The sequence below is a fragment of the Salminus brasiliensis genome, chromosome 9 (genome assembly GCF_030463535.1).
Source record: "Salminus brasiliensis chromosome 9, fSalBra1.hap2, whole genome shotgun sequence".
In the NCBI taxonomy this organism is placed as follows: domain Eukaryota; kingdom Metazoa; phylum Chordata; class Actinopteri; order Characiformes; family Bryconidae; genus Salminus; species Salminus brasiliensis.
Window position 1 is genome coordinate 42,433,879 of NC_132886.1, and position 19,188 is coordinate 42,453,066.

Genomic DNA, 19,188 nt, shown 5'->3' on the forward strand with positions numbered 1-19,188 from the left:
GATCAAACTCCAGTACAATACCAGTTGCTTTCAGTTGACACCAGTGGAATTGATCTGGAAACTGGAACACTTCTACTGTACTGGTGTGGAAATTCCGGTAGAAACGAGTTGCAAAATGCAGCTGTTTCCAGTAGAATCCCATAGTAAGCATTAGCATTCTAAACCGGTAGCTCTACTGGGAATTCATTTTCATACACATCTTAAAACCAGTTAAACCCACTAATTAAACACCGCAGGAGTTTCAACTGCTGGACTGCAGGAGAGCTTCCGCATGCCTCACGTGGAACACGGTGCTGATGGTTCCAATCTGGAGAACTCTCCTCTCCTTTTTGTCTGGAACTTCAACACAGAAACTACAGCATAGAAAGAGAGGCTAGTCTCTTACTCCAGACCCCCAGGAGGCAGCAATAGATGATACAAATCGGGAGTTTGTTGTTCAGCTCACAGAGCTATGAAGCTAATGAGAACACTGCTAGCATGTATGCCATCAGCTGCAGTGTTGATTTTTTTCCACAGTAACATTTAAAACATTACCAGTTGCACCTCCAGAGGTTTAGAAATTAAGATAGATTTGAACAACTAAAGCTGAAGTTCTTGTATATTTATGTTTTCCTGTGGTTTGATTATGTAGGAACAGCCTACCTGAAAGTGCAGCCATTTTTCTTCCACTCTTTTAGACTCACTCTCCGTTCAACACCTCTCCTGATTGGATGATTTGCTAATTAGCCAATATGATTGGCTGTTTGACTAATTACTTGTGTAGCACAGTTGGTTTAGACGGAGTTTGGGTGGTGTTTCTGTTGAATGGGTTTGGAATCCAGAGAGGAAAAACAATGCAGGTAGAAGAACTTTAGGTTTCATAATTTGGTGAATAATTTGATGAATGAATCAAAGATGAGGACATGGAGGTGTCTGCTTACAGTCAGGAATGATTAAAACCTACGTTGAAGATAAATTTGCACTACATGTTGGAAAATGTCTGGATATGTCTGTCTTGCGTTTCCACTCTCAGACCACTTCATTACAAAACCATGTCTTGTGCGTTCTCTCTGTATTTCACTGTGTATTTTTCATATACTGGCATGGTGCAGCAGTTCCAGTTGTAATCAAAAGTTAGCTGGAGATTTGAGATTACGGATGCCTTTCGGGTGTAGAGCCGGCCCAACGCCACCACGGGGCACCCAAAAGCATAACATTGAATGATAAAACGACATGGTACTACACAGGTAAAGTCATAAAAACAAAATATAAAAAAAAAAATATTGTGATCAGTGAATATTAAATCATTAGCCATTGTTATAATTGTATCCTTGACTATCTTTAGCGACAGTTTTCACTATTTTTTTTTATCTGTAAATAAAAATGTCTTTTTTTTGCCACAAACGAAATCCTGAAAAACTGTTAAAAAGCTTTGCAAACACTAAAAAAATGTTTTACGTTCCTCACTGCTGCACACGCCAAACACACTAGATGGCAGCAAAGATCGCAGCAAAGAGTATGCACTTCATGGAACCGCTGTAAAAAATAAAATGCTGAACGTTATCCTGCGTGACTGTATGACAGATGACAGTAACTCCTGTCACAATATTCTCCTACTTAAGCAGTAAGCTAAACACGACTCTTTAAGGCCAGCGGTATTGTTGTTTTCAGCCACAGAAAATATCACTACCGTCTTCTGATTGGGTGGGCAGTCTTACAGCCCGCGTCCAAGATGCCTCACGACCCGAAAGGTTTTACTTTTATTGGACAGTGCATTCTAGGAAAGCATTATTTTTACATTAAACATTATTTCTATTTTCAAATCAAGTTAATTACAAACAAAACATCTAGTAAAAAATGTATATAATATCAACAGGACGCAGAAAAGTCCCCGGATGACTGACTGCTTCCGGAGACATTTTGGAGTATGTGACCAAAACACAACTGAGGTGGTGGAACCGCTGGAGGCTGAGGGTCGTCAGTGAACGGTGGCAAGGGGGGAAAAGTGGAGTTCTTTACGAGGTGAGAGGCTGCAAACATTTGAATTTAGTTTTTTGCTTGTAAATGAGCGATTTATGAAGGTCATGTTTGGTGAATTTTGGGAGTTTTAGGACTGAATGTTCAGCATTAAGAGTTGGGTTAACTTTGATAGCTAACTAGCTAACGTTCCCCTCAGTAAGTAGCACACAGCTAACGCTGCTCAGTGTAGACCGGCGCTTCATCCATCAAAAGAAAAACAACGGTTTCCGCGTTTAGTCGTTAACTACCACCCTCTCTGTCTTTCGGCAGTCCTGACGAGCTGAGGAAGGTTTAATTGGAGACCGATCAGTCTGTATTAACCAATCTCAGCTTGTGAAAACGCTACAGATATATAGAGAGACTAGTCTGTCTTCACCAGAACCAGACCGGCTGCAATGGAGCACATTTAGAACCAAAGCCTGGTTTAAATTCAGGAGCTGTAGAAATATTAACCAGCATGCTTGGTGGAGAAGCTCTTCTGTAGCACTGAGTTTTAATACTGTATGTTAAAATCAAAGCTTAACTTGCATTTAAACTGTGTGTGTGTGTGTGTGTGTGTGTGTGTGTGTTTCAGATTCAGCTTTCCTGGCAATAGAAAGTGAGGAGAGATGATGGAGGGAGGCTGAGGAGGAGGAAAGAGGACTAGAAAGGATAATGCAGAAAATAAAGAGTTCAATGAAACCACTGCAAAGACTTGTCGTTATTGTGTTTTGTGAAACTGGAGTGTGTAACTGTGTGTAAATATACAAGTTAGACTGGTCATTTCAGTTTAAAGAAGCTGGTGAAAAAGACTTTTCAGACGTTTTAATTTTTGGGGCAAAAAGTGATCATTGTGGTCTGGTCCTGTTAACCTAAAATTTGGTCAGTAGGTCATTTCATACGTTCATCTGATAACACATAAGAAAACATAGCTTTAAGAATGTCAGTAAAAGGCAGATGTAGGAAGGAAAATGTAAACAGAGGAACATGTTAAATGATCTTTACCCTGAAAAATGGGAAGCACTTTCTGCTGAAAACACGGACGTGACGGGTTTTGCTGAGCTGAAAGGGTAAAGCAGGCGGTGTCCCATGGACTCACTGCATATTGTCCAGCATTGGCAAAATCAAGTATTATGCCATGTGTTCAGCTAAGCCCCCTGTGTTGGGGTCTGTACTTTTACTGTGATGCTGTGATCAATGCTCTGCTACCTTCACCAGGAGGAAGATTTGAATACTAATCAAACTGTTCCACCTTGACCTTTCCTTTTCTGTATTTGTACCTTCCTTAGACTTTTTCCATTGTTAGCCTGGACCTGTCTGTTATGATTGTCAGGTGCTCCTACTCTGTTTTCTTGTCTCTTTTTGTTTTGATTCTCCTTTCTTTGTTGTGTGTTTACCACCTGTCTGTCTTGTGTTCCTCACCAGGTTGGTTCTTTTTATTAAAACCATTATCCTGATTTTACATCCACCTCAACCTTCCTTCCATCCAAAAGTGACCGAGCGACAGACCATCGGCTCCGTGTAGACTCTCCACTGGTGTTGCACCAGGCTCTGTGCTTGGTCCTCTGTTCTAACTCTACACTTGCTGTCCTGATGTGAGGAATATAATTTCATGGGTTCTCTTACCACTTCTATGCTGATGACACTTAACTCATTGTTTCTTTTTTTTGTTTCTAGTCCAGTCTAGAACAAAGACCAGCTGATCTTATTAACAAAAAGTGGCAACCGGCGTGTTTAAATCTTTAAAACCTGCCCATTCTCTTTTTGTTCATCACCGCCTCTTATTTCACACAGAAACTCCCTGAGGCACCCATGCGCATACTCTCCCTGTTGTTTACTCTTTCTGTGTATTTACACAGGTTGTCTATCTTGATATCCTTCAATACTGCACTGTTAAAAAAAAATTGTTGATTCAACTAATAAAAAATAAGTAACCTGGTTGCGTTTAAATTAATTTAACTAAAACTAAACATTTAATTTCATGCAACATAGTATTTAGGATAAATCAATGAAAAAGTATGTTGATCTGATAATGTTGATCTAATATTTTTGAATGAGACAAAATGTTTTGTAAACGCAGCATTATCTTTTACTGATATGACTTATAATAATAATATTTAATTATAAAAGAATAATAAAAGAATAATATTTCATCTCAACTCAATCAAGCTTGGGAAAACATTGAGACGACTCACAAATTCAAGCAAACTCTGCTATATGTAGTATGTAATTACTGGTTTTAATGTGTGTTAACTTTGAATTTCAGTCAGGTTACCTACAAATAACTTAACATCTATAGAAATGGACTTGGTAGCCCTAAAATTATTTGTGTTGACTTATAACTAAAGTGCACATTCCATGTATATTTGTCTAGTATAACAACTTGTATTAAACATAATGTACCAAAACACATTAACTAATTTATTTGAATATTTTAGGTTTGGTAGAGAGAAAGGACTGTCGGCTGTATTGTGTGAGTAAATGTTTTGATTTTAAGGTTACCACTGACCTGTAGCAGTGGCTTCAAGTGTCTATTATTATAATTTATACATTATTTTTATTATTTTATACCAGTGCAGCAGCAGCAAACGAACATTGGATTAGCGTCGCAGTGACACAACAGCTCGGCAACAGCGGAGCAGTAGCGTGGGATCATTGTTAAAGGTATGATTATTGTTTATTTTAATTGATCTTGTTATAAACCAAATCCACGTCAACCACATCGAAAACAGTTTTTAAATTTTTCACCTGTTTCTGACTAAACTCCTACTGCGTTTTAATCAAGTACATGCCCTGTGCTTGCGAACTCATCTGAAGATTCTATATATCATATGGTTAACTGGGAAATAGGAAGAGAATATCACAAAACTTCTCTAACCTTCGTCTCTAACCCCCTGTTAATTATTTATGATTCACTACCTTGTTGCGTAGTTCCCGCCTCATTCTGCTTGATTTATATATATTTTCTCATTTTTATACCAAAGTTACACTTCAGATCTTGTCAGGTCGTGTTTCATGTACAATCTCCAGTATCACCTCTTGTAAATACGACCTCACTGAAGGATGAAATTTAAACTTTCTAAAAACATAATATTCATTATTAAGCAGCCTAGCAAAGGACGATAACTAAACTGAGCAAAAAATCTTGTAAAAGGATGCTAATTTAGTCCCAATTATTATTAAAATTAATATTAGAATGTGTTTTCCACCACATCTTAAACTGTAACTATTCCAGTAGCTTGTTTTTTTGTGGAGTTTTGTTAATTACTCCCTGTCCTCCTCCAGCTCCCTTTTACCTATTTACACTTCACTACCTTCCCGCCTCATTCTGCTTGATTTTATTGTTATATTTTATCATTTTTATACCACAGTTACACTTCACATCTGGTCAAGTTATGTTCCAGATACAATCCCAAGTATCCCCACCTGTAAACTCGACCTCCCTGACAGATCAAATATAAATTAAACTTCCTAAATACCAAAATATCCATTATTAAGAAGCCTATCAAAGTACGATGACCAAACGGAGCGAAAAAAGCGTATAAAAGACGCAATTTTTTGTCCCAATTATTATTATAATTTTTTTTTGTTAATATTCGAATGTGTTTTCCACCACATCTGAAACTGTAACTATTCCAGTAGATTGGTTTTAAATTGTGTTTTGTTTATTACTCCTTGTCTTTCTCTTCCAGGTCCCTTTCAACTATTTACACTTCAATACCTTCTTGCTGAAATCCCGCCTCATTCTGCTTGATGTATGTATATTTTTTCATTTTTATACCACAGTTACACTACGCATCTGATCAAGTCTTGTTACATCTACAATCTCAAGTATTCCTACTTGTAAATACGACCTCCCTGACAGATCGAATGTAATTTAAACTTACTAAATACCGAAATATCCTTTATTAAGAAGCCTATCAAAGTATGATGACCAAACGGAGCGAAAAAAGCGTATAAAAGACGCCCTTTTTTCCCAATTATTATTCTAATTATTTTATATTATTATTCGAATGTGTTTTCCACCACATCTGAAATTGTAACTATGCCAGTAGCTTGGTTTTAGGTTGTGTTTTGTTAAGTAGTCCTTGTCGCTCTCTTCCAGGTCCCTTTTAACTATTTACACTTCACTACCTTCTCGCTGAGTTCCCGCCTCATTCTGCTTGATTTCTTACATTTTATCATTTTTATACCACAGTTACACTTCACATCTGTTCAAGTCTTGTTCCATCTACATTCCCGAGTGTCCCCACTTGTAAATATGACCTTCCTGACAGATCGAATGTAAATGAAACTTCCTAAATACCGAAATATCTATTATTAAGAAGCCTATCAAAGTACGATGACCAAACGGAGCGAAAAAAGCGTATAAAAGACGCCATTTTTGTCCTAATTATTATTGTAATTATTTTTATATTAATATTCGAATGTGTTTTCCATCACATCTGAAACTGTAACTATTCCAGTAGCTTGGTTTTAAATTGTGTTTTGTTTATTACTCCTTGTCTTTCTCTTCCAGGTCCCTTTCAACTATTTACACTTCAATACCTTCTTGCTGAAATCCCGCCTAATTCTGCTTGATGTATGTATATTTTTTTCATTTTTATACCACAGTTACACTTCACATCTGGTCAAGTCGTGTTCCATCTACATTCCCAAGAATCTCCACTTGTACATATGACCCTCCTGACAGATCCAATGTAAATTAAACTTCCTAAATACCGAAATATCCATTATTAAGAAGCCTATAAACGTACGATGACCAAACGGAGCGAAAAAAGCGTATAAAAGACGCCAAATTTTTCTTAATTATTATTATAATTATTTTTTATTAATATTCGAATGTGTTTTCCATCACATCTGAAACTGTAACTATTCCAGTAGCTTGGTTTTAAATTGTATTTTGTTTATTACTCCTTGTCTTTCTCTTCTAGGTCCCTTTCCACTATTTACTCTTAAATACCTTCTTGCTGAAATCCCGCCTCATTCTGCTTGATGTATGTATATTTTTTTTCATTTTTATACCACAATTACACTTCACATCTGGTCAAGTCGTGTTGCATCTACAATCTCATGTATTTCTACTTGTAAATACGACCTCCCTGACAGATCGAATGTAATTTAAACTTACTAAATAACGACAAATCCATTATTAAGAAGCCTATCAAAGTACGATGACCAAACGGAGCGAAAAAAGCGTATAAAAGACGCACTTTTTTCCTCAATTATTATTCTAATTATTTTTAGATTATTATTCGAATGTGTTTTCCACCACATCTGAAATTGTAACTATGCCAGTAGCTTGGTTTTAGGTTGTGTTTTGTTAAGGAGTCCTTGTCGCTCTCTTCCAGGTCCCTTTTAACTATTTACACTTCATTACCTTCTCGCTGAGTTCCCGGCTCATTCTGCTTGATTTATTATATTTTATCATTTTTATACGACAATTACACTTCACATCTGGTCAAGTCGTGTTCCATCTACATTCCCAAGTATCCCCACTTGTACATATAACCCTCCTGACAGATCGAATGTAAATTAAACTTCGAAAATACCGATATGTCCATTATTAAGAAGCCTATCAACGTACGATGACCAAACGGAGCGAAAAATGCGTATAAAAGACGCCATTTTTGTCCTAATTATTATTATAATTATTTTTTATTAATATTCGAATGTGTTTTCCATCACATCTGAAACTGTAACTATTCCAGTAGCTTGGTTTTAAATTGTGTTTTGTTTATTACTCCTTGTCTTTCTCTTCCAGGTCCCTTTCAACTATTTACACCTAAATACCTTCTTGCTGAAATCCCGCCTCATTCTGCTTGATGTATGTATATTTTTTTTCATTTTTTTAACACAGTTACACTTCACATCTGGTCAAGTCGTGTTACATCTACAATCCCAAGTATTCCTACTTGTAAATACGACCTCCCTGACAGATCGAATGTAATTTAAACTTACTAAATAACGACAAATCCATTATTAAGAAGCCTATCAAAGTACGATGACCAAACGGAGCGAACAAAGCGAATAAAAGACGCACTTTTTTCCTCAATTATTATTCTAATTATTTTTATATTATTATTCGAATGTGTTTTCCACCACATCTGAAATTGTAACTATGCCAGTAGCTTGGTTTTAGGTTGTGTTTTGTTAAGTAGTCCTTGTCGCTCTCTTCCAGGACCCTTTTAACTATTTACACTTCATTACCTTCTCGCTGAGTTCCCGGCTCATTCTGCTTGATTTATTATATTTTATCATTTTTATACGACAATTACACTTCACATCTGGTCAAGTCGTGTTCCATCTACATTCCCAAGTATCCCCACTTGTACATATAACCCTCCTGACAGATCGAATGTAAATTAAACTTCGAAAATACCGATATGTCCATTATTAAGAAGCCTATCAACGTACGATGACCAAACGGAGCGAAAAAGGCGTATAAAAGACGCCATTTTTGTCCTCATTATTATTATAATTATTTTTTATTAATATTCGAATGTGTTTACCCTCACATCTGAAACTGTAACTATTACAGTAGCTTGGTTTTAAATTGTGTTTTGTTTATTACTCCTTGTCTTTCTCTTCCAGGTCCCTTTCAACTATTTACACTTCAATACCTTCTTGCTGAAATCCCGCCTAATTCTGCTTGATGTATGTATATTTTTTTCATTTTTATACCACAGTTACACTTCACATCTGGTCAAGTCGTGTTACATCTACAATCCCAAGTATTCCTACTTGTAAATACGACCTCCCTGACAGATCGAATGTAATTTAAACTTACTAAATAACGACAAATCCATTCTTAAGAAGCCTATCAACGTACGATGACCAAACGGATCAAAAAAAGCGTATAAAAGACGCCATTTTTGTCCCAATTATTAATCTAATTATTTTATATTATTATTAGAATGTGTTTTCCACCACGTCTGAAACTGTAACTATTCCATTAGCTTGGTTTTACGTTGTGTTTTGTTAAGTACTCCTTGTCGCTCTCTTCTGGGTCCCTTTTAACTATTTACACTTCACTACCTTCTCGCTGAGTCCCAGTCTCATTCTGCTTGATTTATTTGTATTTCATCATTTTTATACCACAGTTACACTTCACATCTGGTCAAGTCATGTTCCATCTACATTCCCAAGTATCCCCACTTGTACATATAACCCTCCTGACAGATCGAATGTAAATTAAACTTCGTAAATACCGAAATATCCATTACTAAGAAGCCTATCAAAGTACGATGACCAAACGGAGCGAAAAAAGCGTATAAAAGACGCAATTTTTGTCCCAGTTATTATTATAATTATTTTTTATTAATATTCGAATGTGTTTTCCATCACATCTGAAACTGTAACTATTCCAGTAGCTTGGTTTTAAATTGTGTTTTGTATATTACTCCTTGTCGCTCTCTTCTGGGTCCCTTTTAACTATTTACACTTCACTACCTTCTCGCTGAGTTCCCGCCTCATTCTGCTTGATTTCTTACATTTTATCATTTTTATACCACAGTTACACTTCACATCTGGTTAAGTAGTATTCCATCTACATTCCCAAGTATCCCCACTTGTATATATGACCCTCCTGACAGATCGAATGTAAATTAAACTTCGTAAATACCGATATATCCATTATTAAGAAGCCTATCAACGTACGATGACCAAACGGAGCGAAAAAAGCGTATAAAAGACGCCATTTTTGTCCTAATTATTATTGTAATTATTTTTATATTAATATTCGAATGTGTTTTCCATCACATCTGAAACTGTAACCATTCCAGTAGCTTGGTTTTAAATTGTGTTTTGTTTATTACTCCTTCTCTTTCTCTTCTAGGTCCCTTTCAACTATTTACACTTCAATACCTTCTTGCTGAAATCCCGCCTCATTCTGCTTGATGTATGTATATTTATTTTCATTTTTATACCACAATTACTCTTCACATCTGGTCAAGTCGTGTTGCATCTACAATCTCATGTATTTCTACTTGTAAATACGACCTCCCTGATAGATCGAATGTAATTTAAACTTACTAAATAACGACAAATCCATTATTAAGAAGCCTATCAAAGTATGATGACCAAACGGAGCGAAAAAAGCGTATAAAAGACGCACTTCTTTCCCCAATAATTATTCTAATTATTTTTATATTATTATTCGAATGTGTTTTCCACCACATCTGAAATTGTAACTATGCCAGTAGCTTGGTTTTAGGTTGTGATTTGTTAAGTAGTCCTTGTCGCTCTCTTCCACGTCCCTTTTAACTATTTACACTTCATTACCTTCTCGCTGAGTTCCCGGCTCATTCTGCTTGATTTATTATATTTTATCATTTTTATACGACAATTACACTTCACATCTGGTCAAGTCGTGTTCCATCTACATTCCCAAGTATCCCCACTTGTACATATAACCCTCCTGACAGATCGAATGTAAATTAAACTTCGAAAATACCGATATATCCATTATTAAGAAGCCTATCAACGTACGATGACAAAACGGAGTGAAAAAAGCGTATAAAAGACGCCATTTTTGTCCTAATTATTATTATAATTATTTTTTATTAATATTCGAATGTGTTTTACACCACATCTGAAACTGTAACTATGCCAGTAGCTTGGTTTTAGGTTGTGTTTTGTTAAGTAGTCCTTGTCGCTCTCTTCCAGGTTCCTTTTAACCATTTACACTTCACTACCTTCTCGCTGAGTTCCCACCTCATTCTGCTTGATTTCTTACATTTTATCATTTTATACCACAGTTACACTTCACATCTGGTCAAGTCGTGTTCCATCTACATTCCCGAGTGTCCCCACTTGTAAATATGACCTTCCTGACAGATCGAATGTAAATTAAACTTCGAAAATACCGATATATCCATTATTAAGAAGCCTATCAACGTACGATGACAAAACGGAGTGAAAAAAGCGTATAAAAGACGCCATTTTTGTCCTAATTATTATTATAATTATTTTTTATAAATATTCGAATGTGTTTTCCATCACATCTGAAACTGTAACTATTCCAGTAGCTTGGTTTTAAATTGTGTTTTGTTTATTACTCCTTGTCTTTCTCTTCCAGGTCCCTTTCAACTATTTACACTTAAATATCTTCTTGCTGAAATCCCGCCTCATTCTGCTTGATGTATGTATATTCTTTTCATTTTTATACCACAGTTACACTTCATATCTGGTCAAGTCGTGTTACATCTACAATCTCAAGTTTTCCTACTTGTAAATACGACCTCCCTGACAGATCGAATGTAATTTAAACTTACTAAATAACGACAAATCCATTCTTAAGAAGCCTATCAACGTACGATGACCAAACGGATCGAAAAAAGCGTATAAAAGACGCCATTTTTGTTCTAATTATTATTATAATTATTTTTTATTAATATTCGAATGTGTTTACCCTCACATCAGAAACTGTAACTATTCCAGTAGCTTGGTTTTAAGTTGTGTTTTGTTTATTACTCCTTCTCTTTCTCTTCCAGGTCTCTTTCAAATATTTACACTTCAATACCTTCTCGCTGAGTTCCAGTCTCATTCTGCTTGATTTATTTATATTTCATCATTTTTATACCACAGTTACACTTCACATCTGGTCAACTCGTGTTCCATCTACATTCCCAAGTATCCCCACTTGTACATATAACCCTCCTGACAGATCGAATGTAAATTAAACTTCGTAAATACCGAAATATCCATTACTAAGAAGCCTATCAAAGTACGATGACCAAACGGAGCGAAAAAAGCGTATAAAAGACGCCATTTTTGTCCCAGTTATTATTATAATTATTTTTTATTAATATTCGAATGTGTTTTCCATCACATCTGAAACTGTAACCATTCCAGTAGCTTGGTTTTAAATTGTGTTTTGTTTATTACTCCTTCTCTTTCTCTTCTAGGTCCCTTTCAACTATTTACACTTCAATACCTTCTTGCTGAAATCCCGCCTCATTCTGCTTGATGTATGTATATTTTTTTTCATTTTTATAAAACAGTTACACTTCACATCTGGTCAAGTCGTGTTACATCTACAATCCCAAGTATTCCTACTTGTAAATACGACCTCCCTGACAGATCGAATGTAATTTAAACTTACTAAATACCGAAATATCCATTATTAAGAAGCCTATCAAAGTATGATGACCAAACGGAGCGAAAAAAGCGTATAAAAGACGCACTTCTTTCCCCAATTTTTATTCTAATTATTTTATATTATTATTCGAATGTGTTTTCCACCACATCTGAAACTGTAACTATTCCAGTAGTTTGGTTTTAGGTTGTGTTTTGTTAAGTACTCCTTGTCTCTCTTTTCCAGGTCCCTTTTAACTATTTACACTTCACTACCTTCTCGCTGAGTTCCCGCCTCATTCTGCTTGATTTATTATATTTTATCATTTTTATACCACAGTTACACTTCACATCTGGTCAAGTCGTGTTCCATCTACATTCCCAAGTATCCCCACTTGTACATATAACCCTCCTGACAGATCGAATGTAAATTAAACTTCGAAAATACCGATATATCCATTATTAAGAAGCCTATCAACGTACGATGACCAAACGGATCAAAAAGCGTATAAAAGACGCCATTTTTGTCCTCATTATTATTATAATTATTTTTTATTAATATTCGAATGTGTTTTCCATCACATCTGAAACTGTTACTGTTCCAGTAGCTTGGTTTTAAGTTGTGTTTTGTTTATTACTCCTTGTCGCTCTCTTCCGGGTCCCTTTTAACTATTTACACTTCACTACCTTCTCGCTGAGTTCCCGCCTCATTCTGCTTGATTTCTTACATTTTATCATTTTATAGCACAGTTACACTTCACATCTGGTCAAGTCGTGTTCCATCTACATTCCCGAGTGTCCCCACTTGTAAATATGACCTTCCTGACAGATCGAATGTAAATTAATCTTCCTAAATACCGAAATATCCATTATTAAGAAGCCTATCAAAGTACGATGACCAAATGGAGCGAAAAAAGCATATAAAAGACGCCATTTTTGTCCTAATTATCATTATAATTATTTTTTATAAATATTCGAATGTGTTTTCCATCACATCTGAAACTGTAACTATTCCAGTAGCTTGGTTTTAAGTTGTGTTTTGTTTATTACTCCTTCTCTTTCTCTTCCAGGTCCCTTTCAACTATTTACACTTCAATACCTTCTTGCTCAAATTCCGCCTCATTCTGCTCGATGTATGTACTTTTTTTTCTTTTTTATACCACAGTTACACTTCACATCTGGTCAAGTCGTGTTACATCTACAATCCCAAGTATTCCTACTTGTAAATACGACCTCCCTGACAGATCGAATGTAATTTAAACTTACTAAATAACGACAAATCCATTCTTAAGAAGCCTATCAACGTACGATGACCAAACGGATCGAAAAAAGCGTATAAAAGACGCCATTTTTGTCCCAATTATTAATCAAATTATTTTATATTATTATTAGAATGTGTTTTCCACCACGTCTGAAACTGTAACTATTCCAGTAGCTTGGTTTTACGTTGTGTTTTGTTAAGTACTCCTTGTCGCTCTCTTCCGGGTCCCTTTTAACTATTTACACTTCACTACCTTCTCGCTGAGTCCCAGTCTTATTCTGCTTGATTTATTTGTATTTCATAATTTTTATACCACAGTTACACTTCACATCTGGTCAAGTCGTGTTCCATCTACATTCCCAAGTATCCCCACTTGTACATATGACTCTCCTGACAGATCGAATGTAAATTAAACTTCGTAAATACCGATATATCCAATATTAAGAAGCCTATCAACGTACGATGACCAAACGGAGCGAAAAAAGCGTATAAAAGACGCCATTTTTGTCCTAATTATTATTATAATTATTTTTTATTAATATTCGAATGTGTTTACCCTCACATCTGAAACTGTAACTATTCCAGTAGCTTGGTTTTAAATTGTGTTTTGTTTATTACTCCTTGTCGCTCTCTTCTGGGTCCCTTTTAACTATTTACACTTCACTACCTTCTCGCTGAGTTCCCGCCTCATTCTGCTTGATTTCTTACATTTTATCATTTTTATACCACAGTTACACTTCACATCTGGTCAAGTCTTGTTCCATCTACATTCCCGAGTGTCCCCACTTGTAAATATGACCTTCCTGACACATCGAATGTAAATGAAACTTCCTAAATACCGAAATATCTATTATTAAGAAGCCTTTCAAAGTACGATGACCAAACGGAGCGAAAAAAGCGTATAAAAGACGCCATTTTTGTCCTAATTATTATTGTAATTATTTTTATATTAATATTCGAATGTGTTTTCCATCACATCTGAAACTGTAACTATTCCAGTAGCTTGGTTTTAAATTGTGTTTTGTTTATTACTCCTTCTCTTTCTCTTCCAGGTCCCTTTCAACTATTTACACTTTAAAACCTTCTTGCTGAAATCCCGCCTCATTCTGCTTGATGTATGTATATTTTTTTCATTTTTATACCACAGTTACACTTCACATCTGGTCAAGTCGTGTTACATCTACAATCCCAAGTATTCCTACTTGTAAATACGACCTCCCTGACAGATCGAATGTAATTTAAACTTACTAAATACCGAAATATCCATTATTAAGAAGCCTATCAAAGTATGATGACCAAACGGAGCGAAAAAAGCGTATAAAAGACGCACTTCTTTCCCCAATTTTTATTCTAATTATTTTATATTATTATTCGAATGTGTTTTCCACCACATCTGAAACTGTAACTATTCCAGTAGTTTGGTTTTAGGTTGTGTTTTGTTAAGTACTCCTTGTCTCTCTTTTCCAGGTCCCTTTTAACTATTTACACTTCACTACCTTCTCGCTGAGTTCCCGCCTCATTCTGCTTGATTTATTATATTTTATCATTTTTATACCACAGTTACACTTCAAATCTGGTCAAGTCGTGTTCCATCTACATTCCCGAGTGTCCCAACTTGTAAATATGACCTTCCTGACAGATCGAATGTAAATTAAACGTCGTAAATACCGAAATATCCATTACTAAGAAGCCTATCAAAGTACGATGACCAAACGGAGCGAAAAAAGCGTATAAAAGACGCCATTTTTGTCCCAGTTATTATTATAATTATTTTTTTATTAATTTTCGAATGTGTTTTCCATCACATCTGAAACTGTAACTATTCCAGTAGCTTGGTTTTAAATTGTGTTTTGTTAAGTACTCCTTGTCGCTCTCTTCCGGGTCCCTTTTAACTATTTACACTTCCCTACCTTCTCGCTGAGTTCCCGGCTCATTCTGCTTGATTAAGTATATTTTATTATTTTAATACGACAGTTACACTTCACATCTGGTCAAGTCGTGTTCCATCTACATTCCCAAGTATCCCCACTTGTGAATATGACCTTCCTGACAGATCGAATGTAATTTAATCTGCCTAAATACCGAAATATCCATTATTAAGAAGCCTATCAACGTACCATGACCAAACGGAGCGAAAAAGGCGTATAAAAGACGCCATTTTTGTCCTAATTATTATTATAATTATTTTTTATTAATATTCGAATGTGTTTTCCATCACATCTGAAACTGTAACTATTCCAGTAGCTTGGTTTTAAATTGTGTTTTGTTTATTACTCCTTCTCTTTCTCTTCCAGGTCCCTTTCAACTATTTACACTTAAATACCTTCTTGCTGAAATCCCGCCTCATTCTGCTTGATGTATGTATATTCTTTTCATTTTTATACCACAGTTACACTTCATATCTGGTCAAGTCGTGTTACATCTACAATCTCAAGTTTTCCTACTTGTAAATACGACCTCCCTGACAGATCGAATGTAATTTAAACTTACTAAACAACGACAAATCCATTATTAAGAAGCCTATCAAAGTACGATGACCAAACGGAGCGAAAAAAGCGTCTAAAAGACGACATTTTTGTCCCAATTATTATTCTAATTATTTTTATATTAATATTCGAATGTGTTTTACACCACATCTGAAACTGTAACTATGCCAGTAGCTTGGTTTTAGGTTGTGTTTTGTTAAGTAGTCCTTGTCGCTCTCTTCCAGGTTCCTTTTAACTATTTACACTTCACTACCTTCTCGCTGAGTTCCCGCCTCATTCTGCTTGATTTCTTACATTTTATCATTTTATACCACAGTTACACTTCACATCTGGTCAAGTCGTGTTCCATCTACATTCCCGAGTGTCCCCACTTGTAAATATGACCTTCCTGACAGATCGAATGTAAATTAATCTTCCTAAATACCGAAATATCCATTATTAAGAAGCCTATCAAAGTACGATGACCAAATGGAGCGAAAAAAGCTTATAAAAGACGCCATTTTTGTCCTAATTATTATTATAATTATTTTTTATAAATATTCGAATGTGTTTTCCATCACATCTGAAACTGTAACTATTCCAGTAGCTTGGTTTTAAGTTGTGTTTTGTTTATTACTCCTTCTCTTTCTCTTCCAGGTCCCTTTCAACTATTTAAACTTCAATACCTTCTTGCTCAAATTCCGCCTCATTCTGCTTGATGTATGTATTTTTTTTTCTTTTTTATACCACAGTTACACTTCACATCTGGTCAAGTCGTGTTACATCTACAATCCCAAGTATTCCTACTTGTAAATACGACCTCCCTGACAGATCGAATGCAATTTAAACTTACTAAATAACGACAAATCCATTCTTAAGAAGCCTATCAACGTACGATGACCAAACGGATCGAAAAAAGCGTAAAAAAGACGCCATTTTTGTCCCAATTATTAATCTAATTATTTTATATTATTATTAGAATGTGTTTTCCACCACGTCTGAAACTGTAACTATTCCAGTAGCTTGGTTTTACGTTGTGTTTTGTTAAGTACTCCTTGTCGCTCTCTTCCGGGTCCCTTTTAACTATTTACACTTCACTACCTTCTCGCTGAGTCCCAGTCTCATTCTGCTTGATTTATTTGTATTTCATCATTTTTATACCACAGTTACACTTCACATCTGGTCAAGTCGTGTTCCATCTACATTCCCAAGTATCCCCACTTGTACATATGACTCTCCTGACAGATCGAATGTAAATTAAACTTCGTAAATACCGATATATCCAATATTAAGAAGCCTATCAACGTACGATGACCAAACGGAGCGAAAAAAGCGTATAAAAGACGCCATTTTTGTCCTAATTATTATTATAATTATTTTTTATTAATTTTCGAATGTGTTTACCCTCACATCTGAAACTGTAACTATTCCAGTAGCTTGGTTTTAAGTTGTGTTTTGTTTATTACTCCTTCTCTTTCTCTTCCAGGTCCCTTTCAACTATTTAGACTTCAATACCTTCTCGCTGAGTTCCAGTCTCATTCTGCTTGATTTATTTATATTTCATCATTTTTATACCACAGTTACACTTCACATCTGGTCAACTCGTGTTCCATCTACATTCCCAAGTATCCCCACTTGTACATATAACCCTACTGACAGATCGAATGTAAATTAAACTTCGTAAATACCGAAATATCCATTACTAAGAAGCCTATCAAAGTACGATGACCAAACGGAGCGAAAAAAGCGTATAAAAGACGCCATTTTTGTCCCAGTTATTATTATAATTATTTTTTATTAATATTCGAATGTGTTTTCCATCACATCTGAAACTGTAACTATTCCAGTAGCTTGGTTTTAGGTTGTGTTTTGTTTATTACTCCTTGTCGCTCTCTTCTGGGTCCCTTTTAACTATTTACACTTCACTACCTTCTCGCTGAGTTCCCGCCTCATTCTGCTTGATTTCTTACATTTTATCATTTTTATACCACAGTTACACTTCACATCTGGTCAAGTCGTGTTCCATCTACATTCCCAAGTATCCCCACTTGTACATATGACTCTCCTGACAGATCGAATGTAAATTAAACTTCGTAAATACCGATATATCCAATATTAAGAAGCCTATCAACGTACGATGACCAAACGGAGCGAAAAAAGCGTATAAAAGACGCCATTTTTGTCCTAATTATTATTATAATTATTTTTTATTAATTTTCGAATGTGTTTACCCTCACATCTGAAACTGTAACTATTCCAGTAGCTTGGTTTTAAGTTGTGTTTTGTTTATTACTCCTTCTCTTTCTCTTCCAGGTCCCTTTCAACTATTTAGACTTCAATACCTTCTCGCTGAGTTCCAGTCTCATTCTGCTTGATTTATTTATATTTCATCATTTTTATACCACAGTTACACTTCACATCTGGTCAAGTCGTGTTCAATCTACATTCCCAAGTATCCCCACTTGAACATATAACCCTCCTGACAGATCGAATGTAAATTAAACTTCGTAAATACCGAAATATCCATTACTAAGAAGCCTATCAAAGTACGATGACCAAACGGAACGAAAAAAGCGTATAAAAGACGCCATTTTTGTCCCAGTTATTATTATAATTATTTTTTATTAATTTTCGAATGTGTTTTCCATCACATCTGAAACTGTAACAATTCCAGTAGCTTGGTTTTAGGTTGTATTTTGTAAATTCCTCCTTGTCTTTCTGCTCCAGGTCCCTTTAAACTATTTACACTTAAATATCTTCTTGCTGAAATCCCGCCTCATTCTGCTTGATGTATGTATATTCTTTTCATTTTTATACCACAGTTACACTTCACATCTGGTCAAGTCGTGTTACATCTACAATCTCAAGTTTTCCTACTTGTAAATACGACCTCCCTGACAGATCGAATGTAATTTAAACTTACTAAACAACGACAAATCCATTATTAAGAAGCCTATCAAAGTACGATGACCAAACGGAGCGAAAAAAGCGTCTAAAAGACGACATTTTTGTCCCAATTATTATTCTAATTATTTTTATATTAATATTCGAATGTGTTTTCCACCACATCTGAAACTCTAACTGTGCCAGTAGCTTGGTTTTAGGTTGTGTTTTGTTAAGTAGTCCTTGTCGCTCTCTTCCAGGTTCCTTTTAACTATTTACACTTCACTACCTTCTCGCTGAGTTCCCGCCTCATTCTGCTTGATTTCTTACATTTTATCATTTTATACCACAGTTACACTTCACATCTGGTCAAGTCGTGTTCCATCTACATTCCCGAGTGTCCCAACTTGTAAATATGACCTTCCTGACAGATCGAATGTAAATTAATCTTCCTAAATACCGAAATATCCATTATTAAGAAGCCTATCAAAGTACGATGACCAAATGGAGCGAAAAAAGCATATA

The 19,188-nt window shown here is 35.5% G+C and overlaps 1 protein-coding gene and 1 long non-coding RNA gene across 2 annotated transcripts in view; both read left to right on the forward strand.

The window, feature by feature from the left end:
* Nucleotides 1–1,169: 1,169 nt before the first annotated feature.
* On the forward strand, nucleotides 1,170–2,640 carry LOC140561872 (uncharacterized). Its single transcript, XR_011980102.1, has 3 exons — nucleotides 1,170–1,226; nucleotides 1,856–2,001; nucleotides 2,573–2,640. It is a non-coding gene; the product is annotated as an uncharacterized lncRNA (long non-coding RNA).
* A 277-nt stretch (nucleotides 2,641–2,917) lies between these two features.
* The window catches only part of LOC140562820 (uncharacterized), a 104,584-nt gene continuing 88,313 nt past the window's right edge, over nucleotides 2,918–19,188 (forward strand). The window contains exon 1 of the mRNA XM_072688675.1: nucleotides 2,918–2,936. Within this exon, the coding sequence (XP_072544776.1) occupies nucleotides 2,918–2,936 (19 nt within the window). The remainder of the gene's footprint in view (nucleotides 2,937–19,188) is intronic.